The sequence below is a fragment of the Amaranthus tricolor genome, chromosome 11, assembly GCF_026212465.1.
Source record: "Amaranthus tricolor cultivar Red isolate AtriRed21 chromosome 11, ASM2621246v1, whole genome shotgun sequence".
In the NCBI taxonomy this organism is placed as follows: domain Eukaryota; kingdom Viridiplantae; phylum Streptophyta; class Magnoliopsida; order Caryophyllales; family Amaranthaceae; genus Amaranthus; species Amaranthus tricolor.
In genome coordinates this window covers 50,744-72,020 of record NC_080057.1, presented here as the reverse complement: position 1 = coordinate 72,020, position 21,277 = coordinate 50,744, and the positions used below count along the sequence as shown (strand labels likewise).

At 33.5% G+C, this 21,277-nt stretch overlaps 1 protein-coding gene across 1 annotated transcript; it reads right to left on the bottom strand.

Annotated features, from left to right (window-relative positions):
- Positions 1 to 1,128: 1,128 nt before the first annotated feature.
- On the bottom strand, positions 1,129 to 21,050 carry LOC130826890 (NAC domain-containing protein 89-like). The gene is made up of 4 exons (XM_057692505.1): positions 20,498 to 21,050; positions 2,319 to 2,572; positions 1,925 to 2,236; positions 1,129 to 1,718 (listed from the first exon to the last, which is right to left on the bottom strand). Exons 1-4 carry the CDS (start codon positions 20,697 to 20,699, stop codon positions 1,248 to 1,250), a joined length of 1,239 nt encoding a protein of 412 aa, XP_057548488.1. The 5' UTR covers positions 20,700 to 21,050; the 3' UTR covers positions 1,129 to 1,247.
- Between the last annotated feature and the right edge of the window lie 227 nt (positions 21,051 to 21,277).

The following is a 21,277-nucleotide window of genomic DNA, read 5'->3' as shown; positions in this document are numbered from 1 at the left end:
AAATAATTTTACTAAAATTCTAGCATAAGGAAATTAGAACGATATGAGAAAACTTAGATGGAAGATAAAACAAAAATTTACAATCAAGGATTCAAGTTCTCTATGTAAAGTAATAGAGAGGATAAGAATTCAAAAATTTTGCATGTAGGAAATAATCGACACATGCCTTCTATATCTGTATTTATAGAAGAGCAAACACCCTTTCATGAAGTACAATGTCGCTTAATGAAACGTAACATTGATTCACAAACCAATATTGACATTAAATCAATCCATCCCAATATATTCAGAATATATCACAGTTTTAATCGTAGGTAGTTATCACATAACAAACAAAACTGAATAAAACAAACTTTTCAAAAACCAGCGTAAAAGTCGCGAGCCGCGACTTGAGCTTTTTCAAAAACAGAAACTTTGCATTGAACTCGCGGAGCATTTTCACGATTCGCGTAATACACATTGCTCAAGATATTCGAGATATTTCCAATTAATTAATTATTCGATTTACTTAATTTAATTATTTCCTGATACTATTATACGCTCTAAATGACAAGTAACTATGATTATTTACATGTCAATTCTTAATTTTGAACTTTTTATGATCTGTCTTTGATAATTTATTTTTTCGCAAAATATGGTGTAAAATCAATGAATTGTAATATATTTTCTTTAATAATTTTTTTTATAACTTACGGATACTAATATGTAAAATTTTGAAATGATCTAATTATCATTTGAAGTTGACTTTGTAATTTGTACGTTAAACTACTTCGTCCATTGAAAACTTTCATCGTTGGATTGTAAGTTACCGCCAAAACTTGCAGTTTGCATTCATTGTATGATCCCAAAGCATGTTTCATTCATAATCTAAGACACCTAAAAGAGAAATAATAATATTTTTTAAAAAACTTTTCCCTCCATGTATGAAGTTAAGATTCCTCTAGTATAAATCTGCATCAAGTGTATATTTTTACTTTACATTTATTTAATTTTAAAGTTAGTGCAAAAGATTTATGTATCTTTATTTAATTAAGAATCATTTAGTGTCTAGATTTGTTGTTCAAAAAAAATTAGATCTCATAAGTATTAAGGATAATATATTGAATGCTATGCGCACAGAATATAAGCTTTTTGAGAATTGAGGATGCTATATAGAATAAAAATAGAAATAGATACACCTATATGTAACAAGGCTAAGGTACTCTTTTAGAAGCCTGTTTTAAAAAACTGTTTCATCGATGAGCTTATTAGAAAGTATGATATCGGCCTAGTTGAGCATATGCCACTATCAAAATGGCCAGTGCCACACTAATCAGCACAACACATAACCGACAACGATTCTTAGGTAGCCTCATCCATCCTCTTCTCTGATAAGAAGCATTTGAAAATTTCTTCAACTTGGAACTTCCTACTATAATTTCACCGAAACCTTCCTCCAACTCTTCCTTGCGAGGACTAATTTTTCTTAGTTTCCTTAGCCTTATTCTTCTATTTGCAGTTCCTTGAGAAGGATATACTTGTGGACCAACAGATTGATGATGTGGAGGATTTCTATTCAAGCGAGGCATAACATTTATAGGCTTACTACTTGTATTGGTTACGGTAACAGGTTGGACACCAACTGTAGAAGACGAAGGGGGTAGACACTCCTCCAATTGAACAATGTTATCCTTCAATATCTCGGCAAATAGGTCATCTTCGAATTCGTTGGCAACATGCTGCCATTTATTCACAAGTAGTGAGAATGAGATACATTGAATGCATATAGAAGTATATGAACTGAACATAACTTTAAGAAAATGTATTCGAACTAGCTGGAAGCTAACCTACTCCTTAATTTCTAAGCCTAAAAAGAACTATAAAATTTATCCTCAACATAGAACAAGTACTGAAATTAACTAAAGTGACTATTATATAGACTCACATGGCTTGTAGATTGATTTGGTTGTAGTACAGTTTCATCTTTGGCCTTTAAGTCTGACTGAGATGATGTATCCATTTGCTCTACGGAATGAGAATCATGACTGCTGCTTGACCTTTTCGCAGAACATACAGCCATCTTGTCCCTGGTCGGGTACATTCTATTATTGAGCTCCCCATCACAACCTGAATATGTCCCACTACTAGCCATCAATACTGAAGGATCTGGAGACTGTGATTGAGTGTCCCGTCCATTTGCACCATCCACGGCATGGTAGTCACACTTCCTTCTCAGGCGGCATACCACCAGTGCATCCTTTATAGCAATGAAAATTTTCTTATGATAAGCCAATATTTTTCCAATTTGCACAAAACATAATGAATGAAAAAAAAATTACCTGACCCTTTCCACTCACACAATACTCATGCATTATCCACTCAGTCCTCTCCCCTTTTGGTGCACGGCCGATATGGAATACTAATGTCCGTTTTGTACCTATAATATTTGAACCAGATTTTACTGCACGCTCCTTCCCAGTTGCTTTCCAGTAACCAATCTCTGTTGCCCTCTTACTTTGTGAGCCGTTTGGATATTTTTTACCTCGAGGGGAAAAAAAAAACCACTCCTGATCGGATTTTATTACAGCCTTGGCTGATAATAATGGATACAAAAATCAATAATCAGTCTCTATTATTTACATGTAGGTAGTATAATTCAATCGACTTTTCAGTATCTAGGAGTTAAGCATATGCCACCTTTTAAGAGAAAGGAAAAAAATTATATAATATTTTTTTCTACTTTATAATTTCTTATTAAGGGAAAATTTGTTAAAGTTTTTCAGATTTGGAAGTAAATTTATGAACCTATCTTACCCAACACGGACATTAAATTATTAATTATGTAAATTCGATAATCTATCAATTGATTTCAATAATTTTGATATTGAAAAAATTGCATATAGCTATTAAGGAATTAAAGTATATATGTATAACGCGATGAGCTCCATTATAAGCCCGTGACTCGGCCTTTTTTTAAATGGGTCAAGCCCATTAATCTTGTAAGCGGTTCGGTTTGTAAGAAAATAGAATTAGTAAAAAAGTAAAATAAGTCGAGCTTTAATCTAGGATCTATTGTTAGCATATTTGTAGGTTCTATTGTATTGTTAGCATGGTTGTAGCTTCATCTATTACATTTCTAGTTTAAACAACTTAATTGTATAAATTAAGATGATATCTCATAGAGATGAGTGATAACAAAATTACTATTTTCAAACCCTAAACTTATTTTATGAAACTCTTAATGATATCAAGAACGATGAAAAGAATTTTCTTGTGAATGGTAAAACAATCAATATTTTGAATTTCATTATCTACCAAAAAAAACTTTTAGAATGGAGAAGATTGGAAATTGTTCTTTTCAAAACCCTAAATTGTGGCAAACTAAATAGTTCAACATCAATGAATTAGTTCACGTAACCAAAATCTCACCCAAATTCGGCCTTTTATACCAAATAAACAGAATAGATATAGGATCTAGAATTCTCAAATTCACAAATTGGCTAAACACTCTAAACATGACTATTAATGAACAAAGGCAACTTAAAATCATCATTGCCCTTCACTAACCATAAAATCGAAACTCAAACTTCCACAAATTGAACTTAGAGTTTTATTGTATCTTCTCATATAGTTTTAAAATAAAAAATTAAATAATCGTACATTTATAAAATAAATGGGCGGACGACTTTACTCGCAAGTATCGCTACGCCCGTTTAACTTGGCGGGCGGGTATTACCCATCCAAACATTAATTTTTTTTAAATTAATTTCCAACCCCACCCGTTTTTTCAATCGAGTGGGTCGAGCTTGGCGGGTAGCTTAGCCCCCCATGAACAACTCTAATTTCTTTAAACTTGGCAAGTAATGATTAAGAGTCGAGTGGGTCGAGCTTGGTGGGTAGCTTAGCCCACCCATGAACAACTCTAATTTGTTTAAACTTGGCAAGTAATGATTATTTATAAAATGTTCACAGGTTTTGAAATTCAGAATTTTTAAGTTAATGACATGAATTAGCACTCAAATCTTCGCGACATGTCCTCCGCCATAGACCTTAAATAAGCATATTTATTGGCCTCTTAGGTTTTGATGATGACTTCACTTTTAAATAAACAAACATGTTTTAGAGATTGTCTTGTAGGTAAATATCCAATTTTGTTAAAATCGTTGATGAAGCCTATGACTTGGTTCGTGGAAGTTGTACGTGTCTTAGAATATCCAAGAAGTTAGATAAATGCTTAGGACGTTAAAAGTAGACAGGCGGTCTACTGTTCCCAAAGTTGACAATCTGACAGAAGTTGTAGAAAGGACAGTACACTGTTCCCACATCGCAGGTCTGAAGAAAACATCGGCTGGAAAATTGCAAATAATTTATTTTCTGTTTTTAAGTTGATGTAAGGGTTAAGAATTAAATTAATTGCTTAATTAATTAATAAATTGGTTGGCAAAACTATTTTTAGGTTCTCTAAAAATAGCCTAAGAATTATTCTTTTTAAGATAAAATCTCCTTTTAATTAGGATCTTTTATTTTAAACTCCTATGCTATTTTTAACTTAAAGGAACCGTTTTCCTCTTTGAGCAAATGATAGCCAGACGTCTATTTTTGGCATTCCACTATCTTTTTCTTTTGAGAACGTGTAGGATAGTGGTAGGTATGTCTAAGGTAACTGCCGGCTGTTCCCACTATAAATAGGAGGAACTATGCTTAAACCGAATGAGTATCCGAGAGTGTTCAAAAAGGGAGATCTATTAAGAAAAATACTTTCAGCTATCTAATGCCAATTAATTTATTATATTTTTCTTAAAGCAATTATTTAATTTTTATCCTCTTGAGAATTTGGCCTTGTAAGGGTATTTGTGTGTTTTGTTGTAACTAGACTTAAGGGAAGTCTAGGGGAATAGAGAAGCTTCAAGAGAAGCGTGAGAAGAGAAAGAGAAGGAGAAAGAGAAGAGAAAGAGAGATAGGCCTAGAATAGAGAAGCTTCAAGTGAAGCAATTTGTTTTATGTGATTGTAATTGACTGCCTAAAACATAGTGAGGATTTTGAAATCCCGGAGGGTCGTGGTTTTTTCCTTCTAATTAGGCCAAGAAGGTTTCCACGTAAAATCTTTGTCTCCTTTTATCTTTTTCATTTTAAGTTTAAGTTTTATTTTATTGTGATAATTCCGCAAAAATTAGAGGCAAAAATCTTAAACTTAATACACAACAATTCACCCCCCTCTTGTTGCATTCGATCATCTAATTGCATTTCTACAATTGGTATCAGAGCAGTGTTCCTCATTTAATCAGAAAACCCTGAGAGCAGTATCCTGTTTCCTGGCAAGATGTTGAAGATGAACGAACGCATGGAAGAAGGGTACTCCACGCAAAGGCCACCCATGTTCGATGGGAAATTCTATACCTACTGGAAAAATAAGATGGAAATTTTCATAAAGGCCGAAAATTACCAAGTATGGAGAGTAATTGAAATAGGAGATTTTGAGGTGACGAACATCAACTCCAATAATGAATCAATCCCAAAACCAATCACTGAATACGAAAAGGAAGACTTTCAAAAGATGGAGATGAACGCTCTTGCTATCAAGCTACTTCACTGTGGTCTTGGGCCAAATGAACATAATCGTATTATGGGGTGTAAAACTGCAAAGCAGATTTGGGACCTACTGGAAGTTACCCATGAAGGCACTAGTGAAGTGAAGCGCTCCAAGATTGACCTACTGATGTCCAGATATGAAAGATTCGTAATGGAACCTAGAGAAAACATCCAAGAGATGTGCACCAGGTTCACGAATATAACCAACGAACTTGTGTCACTAGGTAAGATCATTCCCGTTGATGAACAAGTCATGAAAGTACTTACGAGTCTTTCTCAAGACGAACGCTGGAGAGCTAAGGTCACAGCCATCCAGGAATCAAAAGATTTCACCAAGTTTAATTTGGAAGAGTTGGTTGGTTCTCTCATGACTCACGAGTTGCATTTGGGAACAGCTGACAGTACCCGAAATAAAGGCTTGGCTCTAACAGCAAATGATCATGAAGAATCAGAAACTGATGAAGAAGAGACTGCTATGTTGGCAAGAAAATTCAAAAAGTTCTTCAGAAATAGCAGATATGGAAATCAAAGATACAACAAAGAAAGAGGAACTGCTAACTCGAAGACAAATTTTGAATGCCATAAATGTGAAAACACTGACCACTTCATCAAGGATTGCCCTCAATGGAAGAATGAAAAGGGCAAGGGAAAGGCAAGAGAAGCTGGAAGACAACCCAAGAAAGGAAATTTCAAAACAGATTTTCGTAAAGCTATGATCGCAGCCTGGGGTGATACCGAAAGTGAGGCTGAAACAGAAGCTCCAGTAGAAGAAGAAACAGCAAATCTGTGTCTCATGGCATCTCATCACAGCAAGGATGAAGAGTCTAAGAAAAAGAGGTAATGTCTTCTAAATCATTTCCTAAATACCTATTTAAATTCAGCAAGAATAAATTGATTAAGTTGCTTTTGGAGACTCAAGAGAAATTAGATGAACATATTACTAAGAATCTCCAAATTAAGGGAGACCTTAACTCAAGTAAAGATCATGTTTCTTACCTAAATTCATTTAGAATTGATGTGCAAAGTAGATTTTTTAATTTGATAGATCAAAATACAATGTTGAGAGAAACATTGGAGAAAATGAAGTAGGTATTCATTATTCTTAATATTGAAATAAATCAATACAAATTACTAGGACTAAGAAAGGACGTTAATGAAATATCCACTCACGCGTTTAGCACAGAATTTCAAGAAATATTAAAATTAGAATCCTGTGAACAAGAGAACAAATATTTGAAAGATAAAGGCAAAGGGAAAATCAATGAAGTTCCCAAGTGGATTCTAGATGCTAAAACAAAGAGTAAAGAAGGCCTAGGTTTATGTTAAGAATAATAGGAAGAAAAAGGTCTATGTAGATCTCCCCTGTAGTAAAATCTGTTCCTTTTCTGGCAAAACTGGACACCAGAAAAATCAATGTGTAAAAAGGGAACAGCATACCAAAGCAAATAAAAATTATGTCGAACGCATATGGATTAAGAAATGTGATTCAAGTATTATCGATAGGGAACCCAAGGATGACTGGGTTCCTGAACCTAACCATTGATTTGCTTTGCAGGTTCAAGTGAGGGGGAACAACTCATGGTATCTCGACAGTGGGTGTTCCAAGCACATGACGGGTAACAAATCTAGATTTCTCTCACTTGAAGCCTATGATGGGGGAACAGTAACCTTCGGTGACAATATGAAGGATGAGATAATCGCCAAAGGAAAGGTTGGAAGGTCGTGTTCCCATGCCATTGACAATGTATTTTTAGTCGAGAATTTAAAACACAATCTGCTAAATATTTCTCAATTTTGTGATAAAGGTAACTCTGTTAAGTTTACTTCTGAACAATGCATAATTTCTAGGAACAATACAGGAGATACTGTGCTCGAGGGAATCAGAAAAGGGAACACTTATGTAGTGGACCTGGACACTGTTCCCAAAACCAATCTAACATGTTTAAGTGTTATAGAAGAAGACCCACTACTTTGGCATAAGCGTCTAGGTCATACTAGTTATACATTGATTAATACATTAAGATCAAAAGACCTAGTTAGAGGACTACCAGCTATAAAATTCCTTAAGGAAGAAATTTCCGATCCTTGTGCCAAAGGAAAACAAGTGAGGTCATCTTTTAAATCAAAGAATATGGTGACTACCACTAGACCGCTAGAATTAATTCATATGGATCTATGTGGACCTATGAGAATACAGAGTCGTAGCGGCAAAAAATATGTATTTGTCATTGTTGATGATTATAGTAGATTCACTTGGACTTTGTTTTTAGTAAGCAAAGATGAAGCTTTTGATGAGTTTGTTTCCTTCGCAAACAAAATACAAAAATCTACCAATAATCAAATAATCCACTTAAGGTTTGATCATGGAAAAGAATTTGAAAATTCAAATTTTACATTGTATTGCAATGAACATGGAATTAATCACAATTTTTCCGCACCTAAAACACCACAACAAAACGGAGTGGTAGAAAGGAAAAATAGAACTTTAGAAGAAATGGCCAGAACCATGTTGATTGTTAGCAGTCTACCTAGAAATTTTTTGGCTGAGGCCGTTAATACTGCTTGTTATATTATGAATCGTGTGTTAATAAGACGAATCTCTTCAAAAACACCATATGAATTACTCAAAGGTGTTAAACCAAACATTTCCTATTTTTGTATATTTGGATGCAAATGTTTTGTTCATGTTAATGGAAAACGAAGTATAGGCAAGTTTGATGAAAGAAGCGATGAAGCAGTATTTCTTGGCTACTAATCACATAGTAAAGCTTACAGGGTATATAATAAAAGAACAATGAGTGTAGAAGAGTCAGTTCATATCATTTGTGATGAAACTAACTTTTCAACAAGTGGACAGGAAATCAACCATGTGAAAATAGGTCTTGCTCATCTAGAAGACGATGATGAAGAAACGAAAATGCTAGATGAAGGAACAGCAGGTGAACAGCTGATCCCAGAAGAGGCAAAAAGGAACGATAATAATCAGGAACAGACAGTATTTCAGGAACAGCAGACTGTCTCCAATCCAGTTGTTCCCACAGACGAGCAAGCAGATCCAGAAGCTGAACAGAACAATAATCAAGCAGATGAAACAGAACATGCTTTTATTCCCACAAGAGAATTTGTGCCTAAGCCTTGGAAATATCAAAGTTACCACCCTCTTGATTTGATTATTAGTGATATAAATAAGGGAACGCAAACCAGATCCCAAATCAGAAACTTTTGTGAACACTTTGCGTTTCTATCATCACTTGAACCTAAAAACCACGAGGCTCTAAAAGATTCCGAATGGATAGTTGCCATGCAAGATGAATTGAATGAATTCGAAAGAAACAAAGTATGGCACTTGGAGCCCAAACCAAAACACAAAAAGGTAATTGTTTTAAAATGGGTATTTCGGAACAAATTAGATGAGCACGGAATAATTGTAAGAAACAAAGCAAGGCTTGTGGTCAAAGGGTACAACCAACAAGAAGGTATTGATTACACCGAGACTTTTGCTCCGGTAGCAAGGTTAGAGGCTATTAGAATTTTAATTTCTTTTGTTGCATTCATGAACTTTAAATTATATCAAATGGATGTGAAATGTGCTTTTTTAAATGGCTTTCTTGATGAAGAAGTTTTTGTTGAACAACCCCCAGGTTTTGAAAATACCTCTTGTCCTGATCATGTCTACAAGCTTGATAAAGCTTTATATGGCTTGAAGCAAGCTCCTAGGCAATGGTATGAAAGAATGTCAAAGTTTTTGATTCAAAATAACTTTATTAGAAGAAAAATTGACAAAACCTTATTCTTTAAGAATAAAGGTTATGATATTTTGGTTGTTCAAATTTATATTGATGATATTATTTTTGGTGCCACTAATGATTTGTTATGTAAAGAATTTGCCAATCTTATGGGCACAGAATTTGAAATGAGCATGATGGGAGAATTAAATTTTTTTCCTTGGTTTACAAATTAAACAAACTGAAAATGGTATTTTTATCCATCAACAAAAATACATAAAAGAACTTCTTAAGAAGTATGGACTAAACAACGTTAAGACAAACCACACACCCATGGCAACAAATGTTAGACTAGATGAAGACTTAAATGGGATTAATGTAGATCAAACAATGTATCAAGGCATGATTGGTTCTTTATTATATCTAATAGCTAGTAGACCTGATATTTCTTTTAGTGTTTGTTTATGTGCTAGATTTCAATCTAACCCCAAAGAATCACATTTTACAGCAGTAAAAAGGTTTTTGAGATATTTAAAGGGAACAGACGACTTGTCCCTATTTTACCCTAAAAGTGACGTCTATGATTTGAAAGGTTACAGTGATGCAGATTATGCCGGAGATCTTGTAAACAGAAAAAGTACGTCAAGTATGGTACAATTTCTTGGCTCATGTTTAGTGTCATGGTGTTCAAAGAAACAAAACACCGTTGCATTATCCACTGTTGAAGCTGAATATGTAGCAGCAGCTGCTTGCTGTTCCCAAATGCTTTGGATAAAACAACAGCTAAGAGATTTAGGTATTAAATTTGAATGTGTTCCTATTTAATACATATAAGACATCACTTTCTTAAGGACAATGTAGAAAACAAAAATATAATAGTCAAGCATGTTAACACAAATGAACAAGTTGCAGATATCATGACCAAACCTCTTCTGAGGGAACAATATGAAAAGATGAGATTGGAACTTGGTATGATCAAGCTCCTCTAAAGTTGATAGCAAGAATTCTCCATGAAGCATCATGAAATTGAAAAGGTGAAATCAACCACAAAATCTTGATTGAAAATCAATTATTGAAGGGATCAGGTATACAGTTAATAAAGTACGTACTATGAATGTTTTCCTGATTGCATATTTTGAATTGATAAGACCAAAGCAGCATATGTTCATTATTTACTTTAGAAAATATGATAATATCATTTTTCAAGTTTCATTTTTTTATATATATGGTCAACTCAAATTATTTAAAAAAAATATAGGTTTTGGTTTACTTGGATTCGTCCCAACTCTTCATCAACCACTGGATTTCAATTGAAATGATTAAATGCATTGAAGTATGGAACCTTTAGATTACCGTCCTTTCACCCATTTATTAAAACCCTTCTTCACATCACACCTCTTACACTCTCTCATTTCTCTTAAGCAACTGTCACTCATCATCTTCCTTCTCTCAAAGCATTTCAAAATCAAAATGAAAACTCCTAAATCTTCAAACTCCAGCAAGAAAATCCCAAAATCCGGTAAAATTTCTCAACCACAACCTCTCAAAGTCGTTCATCCTCCACCTATGCTTGACGCTGCACCATCCTCATCTACTGAAACTCAAAGTGAAAGCCCAATACCCTCATCTATGCACGCCAGAAACAAACGCCATATCACCACACCAAAAGGTGGTTCATCATCCAGAACAGCCAAACGTTCGAAGCTTGCTGATCTCAATAGTGCCGAAGAGATTTCCAAGGAAATGTCTGTAGGATTTGGCTTATACAAGTACTGGTATGATTCTACTCCCTTCCCACAACTTCACACAATATTGGAAAATCAAAATTGGGAAATATTAATGTTTGATTATTGTTGCAACCCTATATTTCCAAACCTTATGCGTGAATTTATTTCAAACTTTGCTATTGAAAATGGAGTATGTTCCAGCACTGTTAGGGCAATAAAAATAGAATTTAACAGTTTGATGTTGGGGGAATGGTTTAATGTTCCGGCTGTTGGTTTTGATACTTATTATGTTGGGTGGAAGATAGTATTCTCTGGCATTAATGAACGAACGATTCTAAAATTCATAGGGGTTGAGCAAAAGAAAGGAAAGATTAGTCACAACGTTTTGTCTCCTCTGCATAAATTAGTGTATAACATTGCACGCATATTCATCTTACCAAGAAATTCCAAACGTAGTGAAGTGAGTTTGCGTGATGCCACCTTAATTTATTGCATGGCAAATCATATTAAAATAAACTTTCCTTCGTTGATGATATCTTATTTGTCGGATTGCATTAAAAAGAAGAGCTTTGTTGGATATGGGGGGTTGTTAACATGTATTTTCAACAAATTTAGTGTACCTCTAGATGGATTGCAGTTTCTTATGGGTCCTAACATGAAAATAGGTGCCAAAAGCTTACATAACTTGCACCTAAAACTGAATGATGAAGGGATTTTGATGCATGATTTGGAGGAAGTTGTTGAAGTTGAATCAGAAGAAGAAAAGGTTGAGGAAGAAAAGGAAAAATCATGTAAGGAGGATAAGGAGCAGGAGTCTATTCCCGCTGTAAACACTGAAACAGCAGGAAAATGGGAACAGGGAGAAGCAGCAAGTAAGGGGGAAATAGAAGAACAAGAAGAAGCCTTGAAAGACAATGATAATCACAATCTCAGTAGTGACTCTAGTGATGAGGAGATTGTGATAGCACTTAGGAAGAAGGCTGATTTAATTTGAAGGAAAAGTAGGAGATTAGCTTCTAAGCGTAAGGCTGCTATGGTTGATGACATCACATCTGACACCATTCCTGAGCCTACAACAAATGCACCTCCTTCTCCCAAGCCAGCCACTCCACCACCACATCAAGTTCCCTCACCACCACAATCACCTATCCAGTTTACACCACCACCATTTCAATCACACACTTCACAAGGTACTGGTTGTGCTAATTTTAATTCTGTTCCTGCAGCTTCTTCAGATCCCATACTATCTAAGCTCCAAGATCTCCAGTCTCAATTTATTGCTTTTCCAGATGAAACTCGCGTCTCACTTGCCTCAATTGCTGATCAGCTCATCCATATGGAAAACCGTCTTGGTGCAAAGTTGGACACAGTTGAAGTGCAGACCGAGTTCATAGATGAAGATGAGACTGCTCCTTGATTCCTCTTCCTATGTTTTTAATGATTTGTTGGCCCTAATATCTATCAAACAATTTTACTTTTGTTTTTGTACCATCTGGGGTACAAAATTGTATTTATTTTGTTGAACAGCTGCTACAATTTCTTTCTTTTATCTTAGTCTGTGACATTAATCATGTGCATATTTGGTTTGCTTTTTATGGTGCTTGCTTTCATTTACTGTGTCTTATTTTCCTCAATGACTAATCTATATGGTTTGTCTGTGGTTTGATTCTCCCAGTTCTTTTTGATTGATGACAAACGGGGGAAGATATGCACAAACTTAAGAGAAGCTGTGAATACACAGTATCCATATCTTGATTAATTTGTATTGCTCCAATAGTGGAAGTTAATATGCATAATTGTGATTATGAAGTTTCTTATTATGATCTGATTGCCAGCTTAAAACCATCTGTGTTGTTAAGTTTATGAATACTTTGATTAAGTGTTGTTCTGAATTTGTTTTCTTCAAAGCTGTTACTTTTTATAATACTTAGGGATTTGTGTTAATTTGGATTTGTGTTAATTTAACTAATTTTATGAAAATTATTTGAAAACATATTTCATATTATGTTTTTAATATAGAATAAATTGTTTTATGCATGCTTGGTAAATTATATTGTAACGGGTTGATTTGCTAAGTTATTTAGAGTTGCTTTAATCTCTAGTATGCTCTAAAGAATTTTGTTTTACTCTATTTTACTTAAGTTTGTTTATAAGTTTGTCTTCATCAAAAAGGGGGAATTTGTTGGCCTCTTAGGTTTTGATGATGACTTCACTTTTAAATAAACAAACATGTTTTAGAGATTGTCTTGTAGGTAAATATCCGATTTTGTTAAAATCGTTGATGAAGCCTATGACTTGGTTCGTGGAAGTTGTACGTGTCTTAGAATATCCAAGAAGTTAGATAAATGCTTAGGACGTTAAAAGTATACAGGCGGTCTACTGTTCCCAAAGTTGACAATCTGACAGAAGTTGTAGATGGAGACAGTACACTGTTCCCACGTCGCAGGTCTGAAGAAAACATCGGCTGGAAAATTGCAAATAATTTATTTTCTGTTTTTAAGTTGATGTAACGGTTAAGAATTAAATTAATTGCTTAATTAATTAATTAATTGGTTGGCAAAACTATTTTTAGGTTCTCTAAAAATAGCCTAAGACTTATTCTTTTTAAGATAAGATCTCCTTTTAATTAGGATCTTTTGTTTTAAACTCCTATGCTATTTTTAGTTTAAAGGAACCGTTTTCCTCTTTGAGCAAATGATAGCCAAACGTCTATTTTTGGCATTCCACTATCTTTTTCTTTTGAGAACGTGTAGGATAGTGGTAGGTATGTCTAAGGTAACTGCCGGCTGTTCCCACTATAAATAGGAGGAACTATGCTTAAACCGAATGAGTATCCGAGAGTGTTCAAAAAGGGAGATCTATTAAGAAAAATATTTTCAGCTATCTAATGCCAATTAATTTATTATATTTTTCTTAAAGCAATTATTTAATTTTTATCCTCTTGAGAATTTGGCCTTGTAAGGGTATTTGTGTGTTTTGTTGTAACTAGACTTAAGGGAAGTCTAGGGGAATAGAGAAGCTTTAAGAGAAGCGTGAGAAGAGAAAGAGAAGGAGAAAGAGAAGAGAAAGAGAGACAGGCCTAGAATAGAGAAGCTTCAAGTGAAGCAATTTGTTTTATGTGATTGTAATTGATTGCCTAAAACATAGTGAGAATTTTGAAATCCCGAGGGTCGTGGTTTTTTCCTTCTTATTAGGCCAAGAAGGTTTCCACGTAAAATCTTTGTCTCCTTTTATCTTTTTCATTTTAAGTTTAAGTTTTATTTTATTGTGATAATTCCGCAAAAATTAGAGGCAAAAATCTTAAACTTAATACACAACAATTCACCCCCCTCTTATTGCATTCGATCATCTAATTGCATTTCTACAATGTTATTCATTAAAAGCAAATAATAAGTGACGATGAATTAACGAAGCACCTTTAAAATAAAAATTTGTTGTCTTATCAGAAAAATGCATGTCACATCATAAAAAAGCCTTAAAAATTTATGAATTGCACTCAAATCTTCCCAATCTTTATCTAAAGGCACAAAAGATAGATATGCACTCTTTGATCCCGAATTCACAAATAATTCTTTAAAGTACAACACATATTCAATCATCTTATAAGTCGAATTCCACATAATTTTTATATCCAAATTGGTTTTTCTTTTCTCATCTAAGTGAAAATTCCTTTGTGCTAGCTCATAAAATTCTTTACTCTTGCTTGGGGACTTTAATGTCATTTTCAACAAAATTCTAATCTTCTCCAAGATGTCCATAATTGATTTCAAACCATCTTATATGAAAGAATAGACCATTACACACTAACATTGCTCTTAAACTAAGGCGGGTTTTAAGACAACTTAACATTGAATCGTTAAGGAAGGATCATCAATAATTACACTATGGATTTTATCATTGATATTCTATTGATTTTAAAACATTGAAATCTCCTCGGAAATGCTTTCTCTAACATAAGTAGGAGATGATAACCTAAACCTTATAATTCTATCATGTAACTTCCAATTTTGATCAACAAAGCGTGTCATAATGCAAATGTTGCCAAGTATGCTCAGATTTGCATTTATCAGTTATTAAACTTATACGACCAGGAAAACTCTTCAAAAGAGATTTACGCCTTTCTCTATCCTTATTGTACATTGAAAAAAGATCTCTAGAAAGAGTTGTTCTAGTAAAAGGGGTTAGATTTGAGCATCATCCTCCTTAAACTATTTTCTTCCGCGGTGAAAATTTGATGAGCATGAGCGGTTGAGCACTCTCAACAAACAACAAAATCTTTTTCCTCAATTATTTCATATCAAAAACAAATTCATCATCATCCTCATCATTAAAACCCACCTCCCCAAGTTGTCCACCAGGTCTTTAGAACAAGATTTCAAAAGATGGCATTTAAAGTGAGATGTCTTCTTACCGGTACCGGCCACTAAAATTAATTTACACAATGACAACACCTATCTTTTACCTCACCCTTATCTTTCCTTAATTGATTAAACTCAAGCAAAACTTGAGAAGTCATTTTCTTTTTGCGAGGACGACCCGTATATTCAGTATAACCATCCTACCTAGCTACCTCCTTGGGATCCTCAAAGTCACACTCAGGCCTAGACTTATACCCAGATGACTCATGCATGGATGACTCAAGTCTAGACGAATCGTGCTTAGTTGACTATTATTATTAAATTATTGGGTGTCTCTCACTCTCCATATCATGCTCTGTAAATATGTAAATAAAAAATAATATTCAATCAAAACTTAGCAAAAATGTATGATTTAACTATTATTATTAAATTATTAAAAAAAACTATGAACAATACTAGTCTTTAGCTGCAATGAAACCAATTTTTTTACAATGTTGCAAAATCTTTAGTGAAATTAGATTTATTAATGAAGGAAAGGTTCGACATCAAATATTGGACAATAAACAAGTTTAAGTTCTTCAAGTTAAAGCATATCATTTACTCTCAACCTAGTCCATTTAAAAAAATAAAATAAAATAAAATAAAAGCCTCTAATAAAATGTACAACACATTTCAATAAGCCAATAAAAACAGTAAGAAAGATAAAAATAAAAAATAAAAAAAGCAATGAATATAAAGCACTCAGAAAGTTTAAGCTATTAAAATTCAAAAGCTTCATTGAAAAATTTTGTAATGACAATAGAGATGTTGTGATCGACGAACAATATAAAACTAAATCAATCTTATAACGTGAATTCAATATAATAGAAGGAAAATAATAGAAAAATTCCTTAGAAAGAGAAGATTAATGCATAAGTTGAAGAATATTGGATTGACTACGATCTGCCACTACTACTACTGCTTTGGCTGCTTAAATAACCATTAAATCAAATTTGAAGAGAGAGAAAGTTGGAGGTTTAGTTTTTCACAAATTCTTGTGAGAGACCGCTAATTAGGACGACCCATTATAATATTAAAAAGGGAAAACGTAGTGTAAGTACTACACGCTTACTCGGTAGGGTTTTAAGATACCTCAAGTAGACATTTAGGATATGTCATGTATGAATTCATAGTATGTCAAGTAGACATTTAAGATACCTCAATTAGAAGTTTAAGATACCTTAAATAAACATTTAGTATATACCTCCTGTAAACATTAAGGATACCTCAAATAAGGTTTTTAGGATACCTTAAGTAGACATTTAGGATACCTCAAGTAGGGTTTGAAGGTTGTGTATGTGTTTTGTTTACTATGTGCTTGCAAAATTGAGATTTATGGTTCCTCAAATAGGTATTTGAAATAACTCAAGTTGCGGTTTAATAACATGTTAGAGGGGTTTTTTTTAGCATATCCAGAATCAGGGGATATCCGGGTATGAACCAGACAATACTTAAAACTTTTGTAAAAGAAACTAGTAGCACTGGCAGGGGGTAAAAAGGATTTTTTGCTATTTGAGAGGGACAACTGATATTGGTCTTGTGTATGGGAATGGTAAGGAGTGTTTGGTAACTGAGTATAGTGATTCTGACTATGCAGCTGATGTGGATATCAGGAGGTCGGTGACCGAGTATGTGTTTACAGGATTTTGCTACAGTGTATTGTGAAAGTCTAAGTGCCATTTTCTTAGCTAAAGACCAAGTACACCATGATCGGACCAAGCACATTGATGTCACGTATCATTTCTTGCGTACTGACAATAGGGTAAAGGTAAAGAAGATCGGGGCCGCTGACAACCCAGCTGATTTGTTTACTAAGTTTGTTCCATTTAGTAAGTTTAAACATTGCTTAGACTTGCTAAATATTGACTACTATGTGATGTAGTAGGCCCTTAGGGGCGGTATTGGGGAGCAACTATTGTAGGCATGTTGGCCTTAAGGTGGAGCTTGCCTGGGGCTTGTGATGCAGGTGTAGCATTATGAGTTCTTATATATAGTTGGTGATGAGTATGTAATGGGTCTTGGTTGAAGACTTGTCGGGATGAGTCTTGATTGAAGACTTATCTGGATGTACGGCATATGCATGAGCTTTGCATCGGGTTTTGGCTTGAGATATGTTCACTATGTGTAGATGAGATCGTTTGCTGAATACGAGTTTTCGTCAAGGTGAAGATTATTGTTAATGGTGACTCAAACTAGCAAGCGCCATTGAAGAAGATGAATATGGGTCAAAAAGCTAGTCCGCGGGGCGCGGAGTGCTTTTTGTCTTCATTTCGCGGCTCGCGTAGTTGTACCCGGCTCGCAAAATGGCGGTTTCTTTTCACGGGAGGTGTCTTTTGGGATGGTTACTTTGTGTTTATTATGTAATAACTTCCTTTTATAGGGCATTAGTATAAAAACTCCCATTTTAGGGTTAATACTTGATGATTCACAAATTGAGAGAGATCACAAGAGAGTCATTATAATTTATGAGTGTGATTGTAACTCATCTTGTAAATTCTTTACGATCATAGTGAACTTATTTGATCTCGGTGCCGGTTGACGTAGCTATCACATTGATAGTTAACCACGTTAAATCTCTTGTGTCATTTTCTTATTGTTTGCATTGAATTTCTTATTGTTTCATTATTGTTCATCGACCTTGCTTCCGCTGTCGCACAACAATACAGCAAGAATAGAAGTTAGATGAGTTAGAAAAGTTTTTAACATTATAACCCAGTTAAGTCAAGTTCAGTACACACTTGTGGCATCATTCCATTCTTTTCAATTTTATTTTTTTTGTTTTTCCGAAAATTACGTGGGCTAGAGGAGACATAGAGCCCTAACAATACGATGTAGCATGCAGCCCCTTCATCTTTATTCTTCCCTAAATCTCGAAACCAGGTGCGTTAATGCTTGAATTTGTTTATATATCTTTCAATTTTTTTTCTTAACGAATAAATGTTTAAATTTCTTAAAATTTAAATTTGTTTAAAATTTAAATGTTTATAGGTTAATTGCAGATGAATTTGTTACATTATAAATGTTTAAATTTGTTCAGAATTCTTTTAACTTCGCAATTTTGTCTTCAATTCAACTACATTTTTGGGGCTAGTAAAAATAGTCGTTACCTACTTACCTTATACGCCCCCAACACCAATTTATTTCAGTTTCACTTGCTTTTAAGAAAAATTTGAACTTAAAATTAAAAATCTTCAAATTTGATCTTAATACTTAATAGTTGTTATTTAAATTGTTGACATCACTTCATTTTTTTGCATCCGCCCCTGAGCATATCCAATAGGATTTTACACCAAGCTAGATTGGGTTTAGAGTATAACAAGTTGGTGTTTGAGGACATCATTTAGGGGTCTAATGTTACTCAAGTAGGGGTTTAGGGATTGTCAATTAGGGGTTTAAAGTACCTCAAGTTGGGGTCTATGGTACCTAAAGTAGCGATAAGTGTATATAAAGTAGGGATTAAGGACCTGTTTGATAATCGATACTAAATGGTGGGAATGAAAATGATGGAATAATGTAAATTTTCATAATATGTATCATATCATTTCCATAGTAATTCAACTTTGATCATAAAAAATTTTTTTCTTCACAATTTTCCATTACCACATACTATCACTCTTCAAATGGTAATGCATTAGAATGAATTTAGTAAAGAAAAATGAGATTGTTGAATGAATATAACCATGACTATTAAACTTGTTAAGAGATAATCCTACCAAAACTACACTAATTTTTCATTACCAATCCAACCATTTAGTACAAATTACCAAACGGACCGTAAAGTAAGTCAAAGTGTTTAGTAATATTTATACTATGCTAAGTTGGGGTTTAGATTATACCAAGTTGGTGTTTAGGGAACCTCAAGTAGGAGTTCCATAATCTCCAGTAATGTTGAAGTATCCTAAACGTCTACTTGAGTTATACTAAATGTTTACTTGAGATATCTCAAACCCCTACTTGAGGTATCCTAAATGGCTACTTGAGGCAAACTAAATGCCTACTTAACAAACTGTAAACCCATACTTCACATTTCTAATATGCTCACTTGATGCATCCTAAAACCCTATTGAAAAGCATGCAATTACACAAATTAGTTATCATTTTTTAATTAATATTAAATGGACTGGACCTAAGAGACGTCTCTCAAGAAACTTGCTGTTAAATTTAAGGGTTTTAATTTGAGGAAGTTTAGAAGAAAAGATTTGAAAATGTTCTTTTTTTTTAGTTTTGATTTTCATTAATCATGTTAAAACCATTTTCTATAGTTGTAAAGGTCCCTTTTCAGCCCATACTACAACTTTTTAGAACTCAAATCACTTTAATATCAATAGAGCCTATTTTCAGCCCAACTCATGTTCAGCCCAAACCTTGTATAATCACCTAAAAACAACCTGGATAATAGTTGAAAGGGGTGGCCTATTGAACACTCGTAGTTCCAATACATTTTTAACTAATTTTTTTAATTTTTTTAGTGTGAGTGTTTAGTAAATTTTTTCATTTTTATTTTCTGAATATTTTTTAATGCTTGTAATCCTAATTTTTTTTATTAACTTTATTATTCTAAAATACAATAAATTCGTAAATATTTCGTATGTGAATATCAAATCGAAAAGCTCTATATTTTTATTTTATAGTTAATTTTACGAATATTAATTACGCAAAATAATTTGTGCAGAAAAGGTAGAGTTTCATTCCTGTGAATAAAGTAGACGAACAATAGATACAACTTAAATTAAGACTTTGATTGTTGTTGGGAAGTATTTCAATTATGATTCCGATCATGCCTCCTTTATTTCTTGAGCAGATCAAGATGCAAACTTAGAAGTTAAATAATGTTATTCGAGTTTTTAAAATTTTAAAAAGTCCATATTTAAAAAGTATATATCCAGACACTAAATTAATTCGTAAATGCTATTTGAGAAAAACCTATAAAAATGTAAAGAGTATAATATAGGAATCTACACCTTTGATAACCCATCCGATTCCGGAGTCAAACAATAACATAAAACAAAGATTTGCATTCAAATAGTTTAAGAACAATTATTTGATTGAACGAAGCTAATATATGAAAGAAAGAACTTACAAGGCAAGTCCCAAGGTTCATATCTACAGATGTCGAGTTCAGCGATGACTTCAACGCATTTATCATAGCCGTCCAGCTTCTTTTTGAGATAATACAAAATCAGTTCTTCATCTGTTGGGCTGAATCTAAACCCTGGAAACATTGAGGATGCTGTAATTGACCTCTCTGCTTCCTTTGATATCCCATTCCCAAGCCCATCCATTTTCTTATTCCTTTTTTTAGAAAACCAAAAGAAAAAGATATCCAAAAGGTTATCTTTTTAATACTCTATAGAAGAATTATGTTTACACCTATTGCTAATGTATAATGTTGACGAAAAAGAAAGGAAACTTGGTACAAAAGAAGGGAATGATAATCTAAAGAAAGAAGAATATCTCTAAGGCAGAGGAAGAGGGACAGGGAGAGGGATTTTGCTAATAGACTTAGGAGTAATAACTTTGTAGATGTAGACAATCTAAGGACTATCTTTGTTGTATTCTTTGTTTGCTTCCTCCGTAATCGTATACAACAACAAATACACCGCCTGACCATTGAAATTTGACTAGCTAAAGTTTTTTAAGTCTTGGGAAAGAATTTTGAGATAATAAGTATAATTACTCTTACTCATTTTATATTGGATTAATCCTTTTTATTATTATTATTATTATTATTATTATTATTATTATTATTATTTATTTATTTATTATTATTATTTATTTATTTATTATTATTATTATTATTATTATATTAATAAAAAAAAGCGGATATCTTTATAATTTAGCACTTTACTAATTTTGCCTT